Source organism: Pyrus communis, chromosome 11 (genome assembly GCF_963583255.1).
Source record: "Pyrus communis chromosome 11, drPyrComm1.1, whole genome shotgun sequence".
Classification (NCBI taxonomy): domain Eukaryota; kingdom Viridiplantae; phylum Streptophyta; class Magnoliopsida; order Rosales; family Rosaceae; genus Pyrus; species Pyrus communis.
The window spans coordinates 4,669,993-4,689,074 of NC_084813.1; the positions used below are offsets into that span (position 1 = coordinate 4,669,993).

A 19,082-nucleotide genomic window follows, 5' to 3' on the forward strand; every position below is an offset into this window, starting at 1 on the left:
AGCAACAGGACAGAGTAACATAGATTAACACCATACATAAAGGTTTATAGCAACAGTGAAACAAACAACACACGAGTATAAAATCATCCATCTGGGCTACGTCATTTTCGCTAAAACACGAAAATCACCCTAAGCAATTGGTTAATCCTCTGTGCTCCATTCAACGTAACCAAGTATGAAAAGCTAGTGCAAAGCAGATCGAACCATGCCCGGATACAATGATATTATAAACCACACCACATAACATGGGACTCAACTTGACAGGGCGGGAAAAAGGAAAGAAATTACTACAGAACAACATGGTAAACAATGAACGCCTGAATTTTGTCCAACACCGAAGGAAACGAGACTCAGGTCCATCCCTGATCCATAATACGCGGCGTATCCTAAGATGCCACCTGCATCACTGCCAGAGAAACAAATGAGCAAAGTAGTCGTACATCAATATTACTCACAAACAGCTAAGAAATATGTGAGATACTCACGGTTGCCTCTTCCAGCCCGCCAATCTTGGCATTGCCATTCACCTTTTGTGAATCTTCTGCAGCGAAAATGAGAGCAATAATAAGTGTTAAAGATGATGCTTGGTCTTTAAAATAGAACAAATATTTTGTCCGCTAACGAGTTTAATTTGAATTTCATATTAGACTATTGATGATTTGACAAAAAATCAAATAACATTTTGCTGAACTCCACATATCATTTCAAAGCCTAAATAAAAACAAATATAATCCAATTCTTTGAATGTAAATTATAAACGCTTGTTTAATTTGAGTTACTCGATAAAAATTATCATAAAATAAGTGGAGGGAGTTCTTCTATAAAGTGCGTACTGAAAACTTGTTTTGTTATGAACCTGCCTCCAATCACTAAGTCATGATTAGAGACATAAGCTTTTAGTTGTCAAGAATCAAGGCATACAATGTAAAACATCAGAGACGAAAGCAGTCCAACAACCAGGCAAGGTTGCAGAAACACTGTTGGGAGTATACCCTTTTTTAAACCCAACAAGATTCCTCAAAATAAACTACGAATCAACAAATGCGATCCTAGAATCTAAACTTGGAAAAAGAAACCACTGCCCTTACTACAACAAACTTGTGAAGACTACATTCATTCAGTTGTTAATTTGTTCACATAAATCCTGTAAGATCTACATGTTTGCTTTTAAAGTTTCTTTTCCATAATCCATTACAACTTGATTCAATGGGTGTGAGCGACTATAGCACCTGAACACCTATATTGGCCCAAGGATAATTGCGACAAGTTTGTCACCAGAAACCGTTGGCCATAACTGACAACCAAAAGCAGGTTATCCGACCTGAATAAATGCAAGAAACAATTCCTTTGAAGGGTATTTGATACTAAGAATCCATAGCCATCAATTCATCAAATAAACATATCATCTCTGCTAGAAATAAATGAAATATGAGCTAGGTTGGATGGCATTTGTTTTATAAATTTCTTCCATTACCTATTTATTTCTCTCCTTCAATGCAAAAAAAACAACATAGTTCCTCAACTAGCATATGCAACCTTTTAATGCCATTACACTACAATAGTGGACGAGACTTCAGCATGATGCCAATCTCTTCCCTCTAAGAAAATACTTCAAAAGTACACAAACAGACACCACAAGCATAAGAATGGTAACATCGCGTAACTTATAAATGCATCAAGTAAAAGATGGGAACATCCAGCAAAGAGACCTATGAAACACAATTAGATTTAAAATCCAATCAAATGAAGGCTAGCATACCTGAAGCAAATCCTGAAATGGACGGAAAGGAAAGAAGTGGAGCGAGGAGGGACTAATCTAATCAAAGAACTAATCCTCTAAACTTTAGTAGAGATGGAATTATGTGCATTGTTAAATCCTGAAATAATTATTAATATCACCTCCATCTTCTGGAAGGTCAGAAGTCCACAACGTGAGGTTGTCCCTTAGAAGCTGCATGATTAAGGTGCTATCTTTGTATGACTCCTCATTCAAAGAGTCAAGCTCAGCAATAGCTTCATCAAAAGCTGTCTTTGCAAGGTGGCAAGCCCTGGAAAATAGTATCCACATCAAGAAGGGAATTTTGACATAAACGTAACAGTAATCAACCTTTAAATAGCATCCTACAAACCTTTCTGGAGAATTCATGATCTCATAATAGAAGACTGAGAAATTCAGAGCCAGACCCAAACGGATGGGATGTGTAGAAGGCAACTCGGCCTCAGCAGTGGTGGTGGCAGTCTGCAACGGCATCAATTTTAAGATGAATAAACATTTCCAGTGTCAATGTTGAGAGAGAGAGAGAGAGAGAGAGAGAGAGAGAGAGAGAGTTACCTCGTACGCCTTCTTTGACTGTTCAGCAGCCTCAGTTTTATCGTCACCACTCTTGAATTCTGCAAGGTACCTATAATAATCTCCTTTCCTACAACCAAATTATTTCGATGTCAACATTTATTTACCTTCATGATGCCCATTTCAAAAGCAATAGAAGAACAAATAAGTAAATGATATCTCTTGGGTTTTGAGAAATATAATCTCACATCTTATAATAGAAAACAGTTGATTCACCAACTGTAGCTGAAGGAATGAGATGCTCATCGATCACTGCCATGATATCAATACAAATGGTTGAGAGCTCTGATTCAACCTTCTGTCTATACTCCTTGAGTTGCTTCACATGACTCTCATTTCCTCTTGATTCCTCTTTCTGCTCTATTGATGATAGGATCCTCCATGATGCTCTACGAGCACCAACAACATTCTTGTACCCAACAGAAAGTAAGTTTCTCTCTTCAACTGTCAATTCAACATCAAGATTTGCTACCTTCTTCATTGCATCGACCATCTCTGTTAACATTTAGAGAAGACGTCACATACAAAATGATATTTTAAATTTATGATCAAGTAAACAAACCCACACTTTTTCACCAGAGGCAGAACCATGTTACAGAGAGTGGAGCTATTGCCCTATTTAAATCTAAACAGACTTTCACTCTTGCTTTCCTTCCTTCAATTGTGTCATTAGTCACTACTGAAAAGAAAATGTTGTACCATGCCAAAGTTGTTAACATAAAAAAAACATGAGAGAAAATCTGGAATAAACATAGACAGGTGGCTTCAGTTTGAGATTTTGAAGCGATATGACTTAGTTAAAAGAATTTCTTGGTCAAAATTGGAATTAGAGATCTAAACAAATATTTGACCAATTAGATCATAATCTTCTGGAAAACAACCCATGTCAATAGGTTAGGTAAGACAAAGACCAATAATCATGGCAACTGTAAACTAAATAATGATTTTCCCAACTCGAGTACAATCCCAGATGCACTTCTTAGAAAATAAAACCTTGAGAAAAGGTTTATCCCTAGAAATTGCATCTTTTGACTGAAACAAATAAAATCAAGGAGATTACAAATTCGATAGTAGTGCCTATTCACACACCCATTTTTATCCCCCACACACCCTTGTTAATTTTCGGCCAATCTTCTTCAATTCATTCGACCGGACGGCCGAAAATTGAGAGGGGTGTGTGAGAAGTAAAAATGGGTGTGTGGATAGCACTGATTTACTCAACCTAGCCCAAATTTTCAATACGTACATTAATTAGCCCGGGTTATTGCTTTAGTCCGATCGTACAAAATATTCCACAAGAAAAACAACAAACACTTGTGAAGTCTGTGGCAGTAAGTTTTTGTACCAAATCAAATATATACCAAGTACTAATATAACTTTTCAGGACAAAGAATCTCCATGGAATCAGAAGTCAAAAAAAGGTCAATAGTCATAACAAGAAATCGAATGCACCAAAGACTAGAGCAGAAATAATTAACTGACTGAATATTTGACCGATCCTTAGTTCAGATCGGCACACAACCGAAAATCGAACGAAAGATTCCCATTTCCTTCACTTTCTCACCAACCAAACACTGAATTTGCAAAATTAAAGCGACTAAAAATAAAATCAAACTCCAGATAAAGGATCACACTCAGCGTGAAGCAGAAGAATTAAAATGCATGAAAAAAATAGGCCAAATGAGAGGGAGAAACCCTAACCATCGTATCGCTCTGCCTGCTCAGCGAGCTTGGCAAGGTAGACGAAGTTCTCACGTTCAGTAGCGAAACCCATGGCGGATCGAATCTAGGGTTTTGGCAGCCTGCAGTTTGAGGTTTTTGGGGCTTCCGAATTCTTCGACTCTTTTGATCTCTCGCTCAAAATTCCAATTTCTTTCCGTAATATTTATACGAAACATAAAGGGTCAAAGAATTACCCTTTATTATTATTTTAATTATTTATTTTGTCCTCCGCTCAAAATATTATTTGTTATATCGCAGGAATTGGGATTTCGAGTCACACGGCTACTGTTTGAGACCAAATCTTCTGCACGTTTTGGACTTGTGAGTTGTGGACCATGCGACGTGCCACGTTTTTACTGGGATAATCCAGATTCTCGTTGGATCTTTTATGTTTATACATCATACTATCAGAAATTATTTTAAATATTTTTATTTAAAATTAAATACAAACAATATCTAATAAAAACTAATTACACAATGTACGATTAACGTACACAATTCACGAATTTTCAGCACCCTCACTAAAAGGATCCGAATCTCGTTGGTTTTTCTTGGGACAAATAGGGATATGCCAAGTGAGCTTCTAAGGTTTAGGGTTTACTATTTTTTTTTCATTGGATGAGAAAAGCCCATTACATGTTACATCAAGTAACTCAATAAAATTCGAGTATAGCCAAAAGGCCCAAAACCCATTCACCAACAAGATAAAACAATAATAATAATAACTAGTGTTTGTTTACACATTTTGTGTGTATGAACATATTTTTTTAGAAAATGAGTGAGAGAGAGAGAGACAGAGACAGAGAGAGAGAGAGAACGTGGGGAGTGGGAGGTTTTTGTTTTTGGTTTTTTTTTTTTTAAATATTAGAAATATTTTAACATCACCTATAGATGATGCTTTAATAAAAAACAATATAATTTGGACCTGTGAAATTACATTATTACCCATCAATTTTTTTGTGTGATAGAATACTAAGTTGTCTTTTCACCCTATTTTGGTTGACAAAGAAGATTTCATTAATTAATACAGATAATGGAAAGTGTTATTGACACTTCAAAAATCTCATTTTACACTCCTCAAAAGTGTATTTTTTTTCTTCTAAATATAGAAAGTTTGAAGTGTAGAATGTGAATTTTGGAGTGCAAATAATAATTCTCATAATAATAAACTAATCTTTATCTTATTAAGGCAGAACACAATTGTTGTCTCTACCACCACGCTAACAACCACAAAGGTATTGCAACATAAAAATTATCAACCCGCAATGAGAAACTATCCCCAACCAAATTTGGTCATTAAAACCATCACATGGGAGAAGAGTCACCATATTCAATAACCGTTAGATGCCCCTGCAAGGAGAACCAAAAACAAAAATAAATAAGAAAGCGATGGGGCTAAGAGGCATTTAAAACACCCTCACCTTGGGCAAAAGCCACAACACAGTTGGTCCCAATTTTCTGGTATGCCTGTCGTGTGCGAAGCAGTGATGAGAGGTTGAGATATGATGTCCAAAACAAATGTGTCATTTCTAGCTTTGAGCAGAGGTGAGGAATAGGATGTGAAAAGAAGCTGTTTAGGCCATAATTAAAAATAAGGCATGTTATGGGACCAAATTATTTTTATTTACACAAAATTTGCACGACTCCGACTTACCAACTTCAAAGCCCAATTTGGAACCTTATCTCAGGGCTCGGACAACCATCTCACTACATCTCAACTCGTCTGAAAGTTCGGATAGGGTTCATGCTGAGGAGCGTCTATCACGCAGACAACCAAACCTGGGAATTATTGGAGTTGTGCTCTAAATACTAATTTTATAAATTGGATATTATGTAACAAAGTTTAGGGTTTAGGATTTTATTAATTTTAAAAAAATCGGATTTAATTAAATGGGGCTTGTGCCCCTTCTCTCTCTTATTTCTTTAAATTGTGAGCTTCTATCTCCCTCTTTATGTGACTCGCCTAATTCTTCGGAATTAGGTTTCTACTTAGACATATGATGTATAGATTTAGGATGGTTAATATAATAGGACGATTTGAAGATAATCCCAAGAAGACCAAAGAGGAAAAAGGCACGACGCCAACGGCTAGCAATGAATGTATGATAATTATTCTTGTTGCATGCTTATTTAATTTTATTCAGGGGAAATGATGTTAAAATTAACAACAAATCACCTGCCGACCTTTAAGTTAAATTGTGTGGCTCGCAGTTTAATCAACTTTAATCCATGATCAATTCTTTTCACTGTTTGCAGGCACATCTTCAAGGCCAGTTATCTTGGCTGCAATGTTGGCTTCCTCCTTGATGTTGCATGTTTCGAATAAATGCTATTTGGACCACCTTACTGACCAACTTCGCGTCTTGATAAAGCATAGTCAAGAAATATTATCTAATTAAGAGCTTATTTGAATGTGTTTTTAAAATAACTGAAATTATTTGTGGTAAAAATGTTTTTAGAACCAATTTTTAGTAAACATGCAAGTAAATCATGAAGAAGCATTTAAAGTGCTTCCTGGAATCCAAAAATATTTTCTCTAAAAGCGCTTTTAGTTATTTGAAAAGCACATCGAAACAAGCCCTAAATTAAGGATTTGATCTTATCTGTTTTCCAATATTTATTTCTCTAAACAGGTGAATATGGATTTAATAAAGTTTAAACCAAAATCAAGGGTTTTTGTGTCCTTACAAATTTAACTCCAATTTTACAACATTTTCAGCTAAAAAATAACACCCACATAAAAGAATTCGACTCTTGTCTTCCCCATTCGTCGAATAGAAACAAAAGCAGAGGCAAAATCGTATAGAATTGTATTATTTTTCCATCCTTTACAATATTCCATATTCATACAGTACATAAAAAAAATCAACAGAAATAACGAGACAATAATTCCTTTTAATTCACTGCACATATCTTTACTTCCAAGCAACCAATTATCTGCAACTCTTGAAAAATAAACGAATAAACCTTTGCAAGTGCTGCATCACAACCATCACTCGAATATTCCGCTGGTTCGTGGAGAGGTCTGTCTTGAACTTACGTCTCTTGCTCAACCCCGGGAAGTGCTTCCTCTATAGCTTGGATGAAAGTAGCAATCTTGTATGTGAAGAATCCCACCAGCATTGGTATCAATTCCAGGTGCATAAACCCGTATTGTGGAACGACGATCCTGCACCCGAACTCAACCTTGTTAGGCAAAGAAAAAAGGTACTGAGCCTGTTGTTTTCAGCCAAATCCCCAGAACTTTCAGAATGGTTATTCGATATTGATTTCACCGTACAATTATTCATGTATGTGTGAAAAGTACTTTAAGAGAGCTTTCAGAAACCATCTGCAGAAGTATCTATCAACGCAAGAAGACGAGTACAGTTACATTCGAAGAGGAACATGCGAGTGCAGATACTTACCCATTCCATCTGTTAAATATCATGACTAATACAACAGGAACCAATAGCCTGGGTTGCCCAATCGCTCCCCTGCATTAAGATTCCAAAATGTTAAATGACGTTCTTTCTTTTTTCTTTCAAAACAGCATACGTAATACTATACAGGGTGGCCCATGATATCATAATCTCTGGAGTTATGTGATGAAATTGAGGTTCCACCATAAAACCAATTGGCAATATGAGGAGTAGCCCAAAATCATATAAGCACATAGCAAACCTTGTCCCTCACCGATGTGGGACAACTGTCAACACGCCCCCGCACGTGTGGCGGATTTTCAAGCCTACACGTGGACAACAGCTGGGTGACGTGGAGCGCGTGTGGTCGTTTGGCTTCACACGAGGACAACCCGCTCTGATACTATGATGAAATTGAGGTTCCACCATAAAACCAATTGGTAATATGGGAAGTAGCCCAAGATCATATAAGCACATAGCAAATCTTGTCCCTCACCAATGTGAAATAACTCTCAACATTATGAGCCTCAATTAACTCATCAAATCAAGGAAGCTAGCTAGATGTTGTTCAGAGTGTGAGTTTTCCAAACATCTTGATGTATGTGCGCATGCATTTAAAGAAAAAAATAAATTGCATATCAAACCCCTCGTCGATATGTGCTCGGTACAAAACATACAGCTGATGCATTTACATCAGGCAATAGTCATTTGTTACGTACTTGAGAAGTCCCCTTGCTCCATCTGCCATGGAATCCACGCTACTCCCCAGCATACGCATATAAGCTACGGAACCAAGCAACCCAACACCGTAGCTGAATTTATAAGAGATAGATAAGCATCAAATTCCATGATAAATGATAATTTGTACAATATAAAACACCATCTGATGTCCTGAGACTGTAATCGTCGAAACAACTACCTCTCACTAGTGAAATTCCCTAGAATTAACAGGGCAAGTAACCATTACCAGACCCACAAATAAACCGGCAGTACATATTCTACTGGTTGAACAAAGAAGAAGCATGGACTTATACTGTACCTTACAAAGGATCAAAAGCTTAAGCATCATCGTCATCACTTATCGAGTTATCCTAATGGTGAAGTCATGGAGTTTCTTAATGCCCTTCAGTATGCAAGCAATTAAGTATGCAACATGCAGTAACGTAATACCCTTAACCCGTATGTACCATCTCAGACTCATAGTCAATCGACAAAATTCTCTCGTGAAAATTTCTTTTGCTCTACATAATCAAGGTTAGATATTACTTTATCATAAAACTTTTATAAACATAGGTTGCCTGCCTACTTATAACTTAAATGTAGGACTGCCATAAAAGCCTTTAGGGGACAAAAAGAAGAAAAGAGAAGAACAAAGCACATAGAAGATATTCTCAAAGTTTAAGACGCTCCCCCACACAGTTCACTAATTTTCTTGCAAGAAGGGAAAATATGACAAATCAGATGTGGGGTGACACGACAATAGATTTTAAACAAAAACAAAATAGAACCTTAAATGTTCATACCTAGCCGTAATTTCAGGGGAGTATGAAACATAAGCCGAGACTAATCCAACACCGCCTATACCCAGTGTAAGGAATTGCAACCTCTTCTTTAACTGCAACAGGAAAATGAATGTCATCCATTTTTAATTGTAGTAGTGCCAGGAGAGCATGTATCTATACAAAGAACGATGATATAGATGAAAATATAGTAGACTGGTACTGCAGATAAGTACCCTAAAATACTGCTTCCTATACTGCTCAGCCACTACTTTTGGGTCCTCCTGAGAACGCCTTAATTCCCGAAACATCACTTCCTGCAGGTTAGATCGAAGTGTGAATCACAGAAAGAAGAAGCACCCTTCAAAGTAACATTTGGTTGAAAGTAAGTGAAGCTCCATTTGAGAGAGAAAAAGCCTTATTGGCGGCCTCTATAAGCTGGAAAGTCCTTGACCAGGACAAGCAGGCGGCTGGAAATCAAAGTGACTTCTAGTTACTGATGAAACATCTGACTTACACTGCCTCCAGTTGCAGCCTTAGTTGCTCTATCCCACTTATCTTGCTCACGCCGTGTTGGTGCCAGTTTCCATTTGATAGCAGTACTGCTGGCACTCTGACAATCATTAAATTTCGGAAAATGAAAATCGAAACTGAAAACTGCCCTGAGTTAAAGCACTAGGATCGAAAACTAAAGACGTTTGTCATACTTTCACTGGCGCCTCAACTTGCGCTTCTAACTTGGGTTGGGCAGGAGCAGCTGTGAGCTGTTTGCTCAAATCAACTTCTAAACTGTACCCCCACAATTCAGTGAAGTTTTGAGAACAATTTTTTATGTAAGAGGAAAACAAACAATAAAACCTACTCGTGAGAAGTTACACACCTGTCAAGGCCCATGACTCTATTCAAGCTGAGAAACCCGGAAGGCTTTTCCTGTGTACAGACCAAACACGCTTCATCACACAACAAAACCACAGAAAACATTCACAAATAAAAAGACCACATGACTTTACACCAAAACTCTCTTTCGATTAAAAATCTCGCGACGAATCAACATAGCTAAGAATGCAGTGTCTCCTTTTCTTTCTTTCCTTCCAGATATTCAGTAACCAAAACCGAACCCAACACAACTTCTAAGTGATCAACAAAGGCGCCAAATTAACTAACCAACAAGGACTTGTCTAATTGATTACTAAGCGCCCGTTCGATAACCATTTCAGTCTTTGGTTTTAGGTGAAAATTGAAGGTAGTTATCGAGCGAGTTTTCAGTGAAAAACAAACTGGAAACGAAATGATTATCAAAGCGCCCTCAGCTACATCAACATACATGTAACTAAATACCAGCACAAGAAAACCAATTAGTCTCCAACCATTCAAACGATCAACATTTACTATCAAATTACCCAAACAAACCACCAAATCAATGAACAACAAAATAAACACTAAACCCTAGAAAATAAATGAATCTAGTGATGAAAAGGAAAAGATTTTAAATAAGTTGGAACCTTGACAGGAGTGGATTGAGTGGAAGAGTTGGGCTCCTGAATGAGTTTTTTCATGCGGTCCATGAATTCTCTGTTCCAAATGAAATCGTCAGAGGTTAGAGGGTCATCCTCGCCGCCCCAGTACTTGCGGAGCTTGGTGGTGGTGGGAGGTCCGCCGTAATCGCCGGGAGCAACTCCGGTGGACCATTTCATGGGCTTCTTCTTGGGCAATAGGATCTTGGTCTGTCTCGGGTCGGGTACCGGTGGAGTTGCTGAGTCTGGGGAGATGGGTGTGGCTGTGGACGTCACTGAGAGATAAGAGTTGAGAATCGCCATTGCTGTTTGTTGTCGATAACGAATCAATGAGATACAATGCAAAATAATTCTTTCACGTACTTACAAACGTTTTAATCTGGACTGTTCATCCTTCAGATTAATTTGTTTTAAAATTATAAACATTTGCACAATGAAGAAGAAATTGTAGTAAAAATTTCTCAACTTTAATATAATTGGAGCAATGTTTCTTTAACTTTAATTTAATTGTAACAATGGTATTTCCAACATGACTCGTTTTGATGGAATTGTGACAAATTTGACGAAAATGATCATAATTACATGTTTTGATGAGTTAAAAACTATGGTTATGAATTTTTAGTTGATGAATCATTGCTCTAATAGATTAAAAATGATGGATCATTTCTACAACTTTCTATGCAATAAAATGACATACAGGGATGGGTAGAAGAGTGATGGGTATTTCATCACCATCTTCATCTCTGTTGAGGCCCATGTATATTCGTATATAAAGTTCAATGTAAATCACATCAATATATGATATTAAAAAATAATAATAATAATAATAATAATAATAAAAGTAGACAAGTCTCATATTTGATTCATCATTCACGAAATTTAAAAATAAGATTTTTCACTTATAAAAATATTCATTATTAAGCATAAGTGTAGATAAATATCACTAGACAGTTATATACAGAAAATCTAACATATTCTGATTCAGAAAAATCGAAAAATCTTCCAAATTAACTAAAATAATAAGATGTAGTGACCATTATACTCTCCTAAAATGTTCGACATGAATCAATACTTTTATAAAAAACAATTAATATATACTTCAAATGGGTCGGATCCGGGTTGAAGATTAAAATATCATCCCCGCTTGCACGAACATCATACCCCAAAATTTCTCCAAAGTTATCCTCGTTCCCATTTTTTATCCTTCAAACCGGACCAAAACTCGCGAAAGTTGCCATCCCAAGTCATCATGCACAAAAAATGACCATCTAAAAAAAAAAAAAGAATTCATAAAAAAATAACTACGTAAGAAGCTAAGTATTTTTCGTTTTTTAATTAAATAAAAAAAAATTCATCAAAAAGAATAAAAAGGGAGAAAATTATTGATTTCTTTTTATTTTCCTTGAATCTGTGGTGGTGAATGGTGGTCGTGTAAGTCAGTTTTCCATGCCTTTAGTGTCTTATTCACAAATCACAAAATATCTCTTTATGAAATAAGTGAGTAGGTTCTTTGGGACGTTATACGGCTTGGATAGAAACTACTCACGACTCGAGAGCCTCAAATGCTTGTAAAATTTGATGTGGAAATTTCTTGTCAACAACTGTCTTTTTTTTGGACAAAAAAAAAAACATCGTTGACAGAAATCAAGACAAACTGACATCAAAAGGGTAAAGATATACAAAAAAAAAAAAAAAAAAAAAAAAAAAGACCTAAGGTAAGAAGGTTGAGAAACTCAACGCCACTATTCTTGAACAACTTGGAGTCGGGGCTTCTTTTCGCACTATTACGGATACAAAAATAATGGGAAAAATTGGATATCAATCGGCAAGTGTTCGACTCTGAAAAGCCGCCGAACGGAAGAGATATAGCCCGGGGTTTTTAGACTATAGGTAGTCATGCATCGGCGACGGACTTCCAAACCACTCTGTTTGGAGAAACGGTCAGACGTAAACAAGAACATTAGCATATATCTAAGCATACGGTTCCGTCATACTCATGTTCCCTGGCTACGGTTGCGAAAACGAAACCAGAAACATAAGATTTCCACAAGAAGAAAAGCCATAGATTACAAATTCTGGTTCTCACAAACCAAAATCATGGGTTTATTCAACTTATTACACAAGTTTTTATTCGATGGAGGTTTAGAGCGCTTAAAAAGCAGAGAGCGCCCATTTCGTACCATACTTTATGTGTTTGAACATATCTACCAAAATGCAAGATACTTGAGCTTCAACCGGTGTTCTGCATACCAGCAGCAATACCCTTCATGGTCAGGATTAGAGTGTCTTCCAGACCAGGAGCATACTCGCTCGTTGGATTGAGTTTCACAAGCTCTGCTGCCGGCTTGGTGGTTGTTTCCATGTACTCCGACGACAAATAAGGCCTTACTTTGACATGGTAGTTTGGATCACGAATTTGCTTCAGTGTATAGGCTTGGCACACATTAAGTGTTGTGATGTATGAATCACGAAGGAGGAGTCGCTGCCTCAAGTAGGGATCTCCTTCCAGAAGAGCCTTATGTCCAGCAACCTACAAAATTAACACAAACTGAGATTAGTTTCTCAAAATATTAGTAATAAAACCACTTAGAGCACTGCACATGGTCCAGATTAAAATTAGCCTCAGAGAAATGCTCTTATGGTTTTACAGTGGAAGCTTCAAAAGAAACAACAGAAGAAACAAATTGCCTATGAAGATAATATCTTTGTGAAAGAGAATCATCCCATTTACGTCTTTTGCAATGTTAAAAGTGTTATGGTCTGCCTAAACAGTCCTTGTGTTAGTAATTTATGTGTTGCATTACCTGGAGGACGAGGAGCTTAGTTTGTTCATAGTTGGCCCTCAATCGGTCTCCAAATGACCATAGGTCTTCTGACACGAGAAGCTTGTCATACAGAGAGGCAATACCGGGATCACCCTTGGCAAACACCATCTCAATTAAATCAATTGTGACTCTGAAGAAAGGCCACTGATTATACATCTCCCGAAGCATTTGGAGACTCTTCGCATCCTTCTCAATAACATGCTTAAATGCTGCCCCAAAGCCAAGCCACACTGGTAAGTGAAATCTTGTCTGGGTCCAAGCAAAGATCCATGGGATTGCACGAAGTGATTCAATGCCTCCACTTGGCTTTCGTTTTGAAGGACGACTCCCAATGTTCATTCGACCGTACTCCATCTCTGGTGTTGCCTGCATTTTCCAAGGGAATAACACATTTATGAGTTTGTTAGCATTTTCATCTTTCTCAGCAAACTATTACAGAAAAATAATTATTAGCTAATTCAGTGACGTGATGAGGATAAATGGGAGCTTTATAAGAAAACAATCGAGTAGATTTCATTTAAGGTAGCGAAAGTAGAGGAAGAACAGGAGAGTGATTTCTGCAACTAGTTGACTAACATATGATCCCAAAAAAGAAAACCATACGTTGTTTTTAAGGATTTTGTATTAATTAAATGATTAGGTTATATATATGCACATAAAATTATACGTATAATATATATATATATATATATATATAGAGAGAGAGAGAGAGAGAGAGAGAGAGAGAGAGAGAAGATAGATAGATATGCAAAGGACTATCGTGCTGGATAAATGGGATACTTACGAGGCGAAAGTATTCAACAAAACGGGGCTCCTGGAAAACTATTGACCGATATTCCTCTGTTGCAATGACGCCCATTTCATCCATGAGTGCACGCCATTCTGGCTTTGGGGAGACGGGAGGGCGCATTCCATGCTCAAGCGTGGCCGCTGTGAAACGCTGGAGTGTTCTAAAGCACAAGTGCTCCTCCCCAAATGATTGTTCAATAACTTCACCTTGAACTGTAACACGAAGCGAACCATGAATAGTGTCGGGTGGCTGAGACAATATAGCAAGATGGGTGGGCCCTCCTCCTCTTCCAACTGTTCCACCTCGACCATGAAACATTGTAAGCTTAATCCCAAATTTTTTTGCGACCTTTACGAGCTCTTCCTGAGCCTTGTATAACTGCCATGCTGCAGATAGACGACCAGCATCCTTTCCGGAATCTGAGTACCCTATCATGACTTCTTGCTTCCCATTGATCCGGTTTTTGTACCAGTCTATAGAAAAGAGACGAGCCACAGCAGCAGGAGCAGCCTCAAGATCAGCAAGCTTCTCAAACAATGGAACAACCCTTAGTGGCTCCTTCACACCACATTCACGTTGTAAAAGCTCAACAGCGAGAACATCAGATGGGGATGTTGCCATTGATATAATATAAGCACCAAAATTGTCTGAGGGAAGTTCTGCAATGACATGGAACGTGTCCAGCACATCAGCAATTTCTTCAGTCTTGGGAACATCAGCGCCAAAAAGGGGGCGCTTGCCACGAAGCTCAGACAAGAGCCATTCTTGCCTACGCTCCTCAGACCATTCTCGATAAGATCCTATCTCCAAGTGCTTTGTTATAGCATTGAGGACATCAGTGTGCCTGTCTGATTCTTGTCGTATGTCTAGTCTCACAAGAGACAGCCCAAAAGTAGAAACTTGCCGTAAGAAATCAAGAAGGCTTCCATCAGCAATTGCCCGATCGCCACAGGAGCAGAGTGACCGGTAACAAAGTTCGAGAGGCTCCAGAAACTACAAGGGAGCAAAAACACAATCAGCTCTACTACAATAAACGTTGCATGAGCCTGAAGGTTCAAACACAATTTGTATACTGAACATCTATTGTAAATTTATTGAAAGGCTTCCTGACATTAAAGCTCCGCTTATCTTAAATTTTGGTATCTTGGAAATTCAATCTTTTACAATTTCACAATGAAACTCATAAATCTTGTGGTTACGAGATACCTGTTCAACATTGGTAAACGTTGTGTCCTCGGGAATGTCAGAGACTCCATTGGCTAATAATTGGCGAGCACGTTCACGTGTATTGTAAAGCTTGTCTCTTACATCTCCAAGAATAACTCGATAAGGCTCATTTGGAGGAATTTGTTTCCAAAACTCTGCATCCAAAAAGGAATAATTAAAAACAAACTAACAAAATCCTTTAAAATTTAAATTCAAACTTGTATTTTACACATAATAGAAACTCAAGTTGAAAAAACTAGGAGACTTTTCTACCAATGTCAATGATTAGGTATGTCTAAAAACTCAACTTCCTTTTCGAAGAATTAAAGATAGAGAGCTACTATAAATATCATAGAAGGACAAAGATTGAAGTTTTGATGGATATTCAAATAGTTTCAAGGATGGTAAAAACATGAACTCGTCTGAATTGCATACCTATGTAGTGTTTCGCATCCTTCTTTGAAGACCTATGAAGTTCATGAGCACGAGCACGAAGCTCATCATTGCATCGCCACATGGATAACTGTGGGAAAAAAGGGTAATAACAAATGCATTAGGAAAGAAAAAAGAAATATTTAAGTACTCTGCAGATCAATATAAAGAAAACAATCAAGCAGAAGTAATGATCCTTTTGACACCTCAAACATAAGATCCTCTATCTGGGAGAAGTATAAGTTAGCAGCCATCATTCTAGCCAATAAGCACACATCCCGAGTAACTTCAGGAGTGACCCTGGGGTTTCCTGCAGTCCATTTCAAGCATATTTAAGCTACAGAACCAACAGAGTAATTTTTAAGGAATTCTTTTAAAGTGAGAGGGGAGAGAAATGCGATAGTGAAAAAAGCAGCACCGTGTAAGGAAAAACTAACTCATCCAATAATAGCATGAGATGAACATACCATCACGATCCCCACCCATCCAAGAAGAAAACTGAATGAGAGGGGCATTGTAAGGAACACGTTCATTTATCCCTATGTTCTTCAAAGCAGTGTCAACACGACGTAAGAATTTCGGTACGCCTTTCCAAATTGTCTCATGGAAGTAGCTCATTCCTGCCCTCATCTCATCTTGAGGGGTTGGGGGAGTCCTTCGGATTTCATCTGTACGAAATGCAGCTTGAATCTACAGCCAAAAAAGGTAAATTACTTAAATTGAATATCCAAGCTTTTGAGAGAGAGGTATTGGAATCTGGGTGCATCCGCATTGTATTTTTTCAGCAAATTTAAGGATGCTGGTTGCCAAATTCAGAGAAACTGATATTTGAAAATCAAGTTTGGCCTATAATATCAAGGAATAATATTCCACCATTGGTTTCTACATACCTCCCTTTGTAAAGACTCATCGAGTTCCTGCTTATCATCAGGCGTAATGTCCTTAGCATTCAACTGCGTCAAACAATTTCTTATCCTGAGAGAAGGGGTCAAAATAACACAATGTCAACTAAAAGAACAACAAACCATAAAACTCTTGCACCTATAGAATATAACATGTCAATTCCCACACATGAATGTCTTATAGAAGTGCAAAGTGAAGCCGGATAATAAGCATAAACTGAGCCAGTTGCTTAACCACCAGGCTTCCCCAATTTGTCAACCGTAAGTGGAATCCTAACCTTGCATGCTTTTGGAGCAAAGACCTGCGAACAGACTGAGTAGGATGTGCAGTGAATACCAAATCTACAGTCTGGTTCTTCAAGGCATCAAAAACTTCTTCTGGGGACTTTTTCAGGTCCCCCACAAGCCTCTTGAGAGTCTCTTCAATGTCTGACTCCGTAGTAGCTGAAGCCTCATCAGCAAAATCTCCCTTCTTCTTCATCTTGATCCTCCTCCGGTAGGCAATCTGAACTTCCTCGGCCAAATTGGCCAAGTTAAGCATGTGAGAAAAGGATTTAGCAATGACTATGGAGTCCCCGGGATCCAAACTCGTTAGCACATTCCCAAGTTCCGCCAACTTTTGAGGGTCCTGCTTTCTTTCATATTCCGCAGAAAGCTCATAACAATCTTGCACCTAGTCCAATTTACATTACAAAAGTCAATCAATTACTCGTTTAATCATCTAAACTTAACAACCTTTTGAGTGAAAATTCACACGTCAAAAAAACTATATCCTTTTTTTTTTTTCTCTCTATCAGTCAAGATTAAACCAAAACCCCATCAATTTTATCATATTTTAATTAAAAATTAAGCAAAAGAAAATTGTCAAATATTCCCAAACGATGCGATAATACCGAGGTATGCACTAAACGCCAGATAAATGGAAGCAACCTGATAAAAACTAGCATGCATTATTTATCAAATTTGCCAAAAAGTAATCAAATTATAACAAATAAGTTGATTAACAATTAAGAAAATAAATAAATAAAAGTAGAAAATACCGTTTCTCTGAGACTCTCTCCATGTAAATCCTGAAGAATATCAAGAAAACGATCCAACAGCAGAGCATCGTACTCAATCAGTTTGTCATCCTCAGAGACCTTCCCAGGTGCCAGCAGCCTCAGCTGGACGTCAATCGAAGCCATCTTCTCCAGGTTCTTTGCAGCCATGGCCGCCTTCTCTCTCTCTCTCTAGACTCTCTCGCTCTCTCTAAGTCTCTGGACTGCTCTCTCCCTCTGGGGTTTTAAGCAGCAGATATATGCACGCTATTAACGATCGAAAACAAGCGAATCCGAAAGGGAAAATGAGTGGATTAAATTGAGTTTCAGAGGGACTATAAACCCAATTCAAGTGGGACACAGACTCTATCAAATCCTTTCTTTTTTTGGTGGTATATTTTGAGTAAAAAGAAGAAGGAAAAAAAAAGACGAAAGAGTGAGAAGCAAAGCAAATCCCGTGAGACCCAGATGAAGAAAGGGCGGGGGGGGTTACAGGAAAACGGGCAGCTGATGATCTGGGCACGAGAAAGTTGAAGAAGAAGAAAAAGCAAGCGGCAGGGTTTCAGGTGGAGGAAGAGGGTCAGACACGAGACAAGCGAGTGTGTGTTGTAAAAGCACGACTCTTTATATGGAGAGAGTGAAAGGGCACTCTCACAACTCGGACTTGCAGACCTGAAATTCATTAATAACGGAACTGGATCCTCTCCGAGGAAAACCCGCGGATCCGGCTGAGCAATACCATTGGATTTCGATGCATCGGTTATAATTATTATAATTTTAAAATGAACCTCCTGTTTGTAGTTGTTGGATCGAAATCTAACGATCCGTGTTTGTGGCTTAGCAGTATTCCAAGGGTTTGCCTCGGAGAGGATCCAGGCCCTAGTAATAATACCACAATTTGCATACGGGTTTAGTTCACTTTATTTCATTTTTAAATTTCAATCCTAAGAAAAAAATCCGCATTACAATTTATTGGTATTCTTTTTCAGTTAATGAAGTTTAAACTTCGATTCTCATTAAAAACGTTAAAAATGAATTAGGACTATATTATTTCTAATCAATAAAAAAAAGTCAACCAACATAATATCATAAGTACTTTTATATTTTAACATAATTACATACCTGCAACTTGGTCTTATCACATTTTAAAGCTGACCAACATTTTTCAGGTGACCCGTGGATCAAATTTTTCAGCGATCAAACTATAAAATTTCTTTGTGTTTAAAAAGGTCAATGTTCAATAGTGACTTTTACAAAAAACTTGCTAAGTGATGATTCTTAAGTTCTCTAATTTTAATGTGTATTCATGCTAAAAAATAATAAACTCACACAGCAAAGATATAATTAAAAAAGAAAAAAAATTGTACATATTGTTATTTTTTAACTTTTTAGTCAAAATGGTCT

General features: G+C 37.6%; 3 protein-coding genes across 6 annotated transcripts; all 3 read right to left on the bottom strand.

Moving 5' to 3' along the window:
* On the bottom strand, positions 1-4,255 carry LOC137749515 (14-3-3-like protein B). 4 transcript variants are annotated; one of them, XM_068489616.1, is made up of 7 exons: positions 4,052-4,255; positions 2,539-2,845; positions 2,333-2,420; positions 2,130-2,239; positions 1,900-2,048; positions 486-538; positions 1-398 (listed from the first exon to the last, which is right to left on the bottom strand). In XM_068489616.1, the coding sequence occupies exons 1-7, from the start codon at positions 4,122-4,124 to the stop codon at positions 387-389; spliced, it is 792 nt and encodes a 263-aa protein (XP_068345717.1). In that variant the 5' UTR covers positions 4,125-4,255; the 3' UTR covers positions 1-386. The 4 variants fall into 4 exon arrangements, with proteins under 4 accessions (XP_068345717.1, XP_068345719.1, XP_068345716.1 ...); XM_068489618.1 differs by having other exon boundaries at positions 1-406; positions 4,052-4,254; XM_068489615.1 differs by having other exon boundaries at positions 486-541; positions 4,052-4,254.
* Positions 4,256-6,861: 2,606 nt separating this feature from the next.
* On the bottom strand, positions 6,862-10,840 carry LOC137707896 (protein CONSERVED ONLY IN THE GREEN LINEAGE 160, chloroplastic-like). The gene is made up of 9 exons (XM_068446833.1): positions 10,475-10,840; positions 9,853-9,902; positions 9,680-9,761; positions 9,490-9,585; positions 9,209-9,289; positions 8,997-9,088; positions 8,193-8,285; positions 7,480-7,548; positions 6,862-7,241 (listed from the first exon to the last, which is right to left on the bottom strand). The coding sequence occupies exons 1-9, from the start codon at positions 10,787-10,789 to the stop codon at positions 7,109-7,111; spliced, it is 1,011 nt and encodes a 336-aa protein (XP_068302934.1). The 5' UTR covers positions 10,790-10,840; the 3' UTR covers positions 6,862-7,108.
* Positions 10,841-12,430: 1,590 nt separating this feature from the next.
* On the bottom strand, positions 12,431-18,293 carry LOC137709448 (phosphoenolpyruvate carboxylase 2-like). Its single transcript, XM_068448537.1, has 10 exons — positions 17,682-18,293; positions 16,920-17,314; positions 16,630-16,714; positions 16,207-16,429; positions 15,946-16,049; positions 15,743-15,830; positions 15,308-15,462; positions 14,096-15,094; positions 13,291-13,677; positions 12,431-13,016 (listed from the first exon to the last, which is right to left on the bottom strand). Exons 1-10 carry the CDS (start codon positions 17,847-17,849, stop codon positions 12,717-12,719), a joined length of 2,904 nt encoding a protein of 967 aa, XP_068304638.1. The 5' UTR covers positions 17,850-18,293; the 3' UTR covers positions 12,431-12,716.
* Positions 18,294-19,082: the final 789 nt, after the last annotated feature.

What these genes read in the sequence shown, in the direction of transcription:
- LOC137749515 (XM_068489615.1), bottom strand. Translation starts at nt 4,124, where the DNA reads ATGGGTTTCGCTACTGAACGTGAGAACTTCGTCTACCTTGCCAAGCTC. An exon ending in AGTCAAAGAAGGCGTACGAG is followed by an intron (nt 2,240 to 2,332) that starts GTAACTCTCTCT and finishes ATGCCGTTGCAG; the next exon opens with ACTGCCACCACCACTGCTGA. An exon ending in TGACCTTCCAGAAGATGGAG is followed by an intron (nt 542 to 1,899) that starts GTGATATTAATA and finishes TTTTCGCTGCAG; the next exon opens with AAGATTCACAAAAGGTGAAT.
- LOC137707896 (XM_068446833.1), bottom strand. Translation starts at nt 10,789, where the DNA reads ATGGCGATTCTCAACTCTTATCTCTCAGTGACGTCCACAGCCACACCC. An exon ending in TCCCCTGAAATTACGGCTAG is followed by an intron (nt 8,286 to 8,996) that starts GTATGAACATTT and finishes TTATAAATTCAG; the next exon opens with CTACGGTGTTGGGTTGCTTG. An exon ending in GGAGCAAGGGGACTTCTCAA is followed by an intron (nt 7,549 to 8,192) that starts GTACGTAACAAA and finishes ATCTTAATGCAG; the next exon opens with GGGAGCGATTGGGCAACCCA.
- LOC137709448 (XM_068448537.1), bottom strand. Translation starts at nt 17,849, where the DNA reads ATGGCTGCAAAGAACCTGGAGAAGATGGCTTCGATTGACGTCCAGCTG. An exon ending in CGTTTACCAATGTTGAACAG is followed by an intron (nt 15,095 to 15,307) that starts GTATCTCGTAAC and finishes GCTCCCTTGTAG; the next exon opens with TTTCTGGAGCCTCTCGAACT. An exon ending in CTAAGCTCCTCGTCCTCCAG is followed by an intron (nt 13,017 to 13,290) that starts GTAATGCAACAC and finishes TTAATTTTGTAG; the next exon opens with GTTGCTGGACATAAGGCTCT.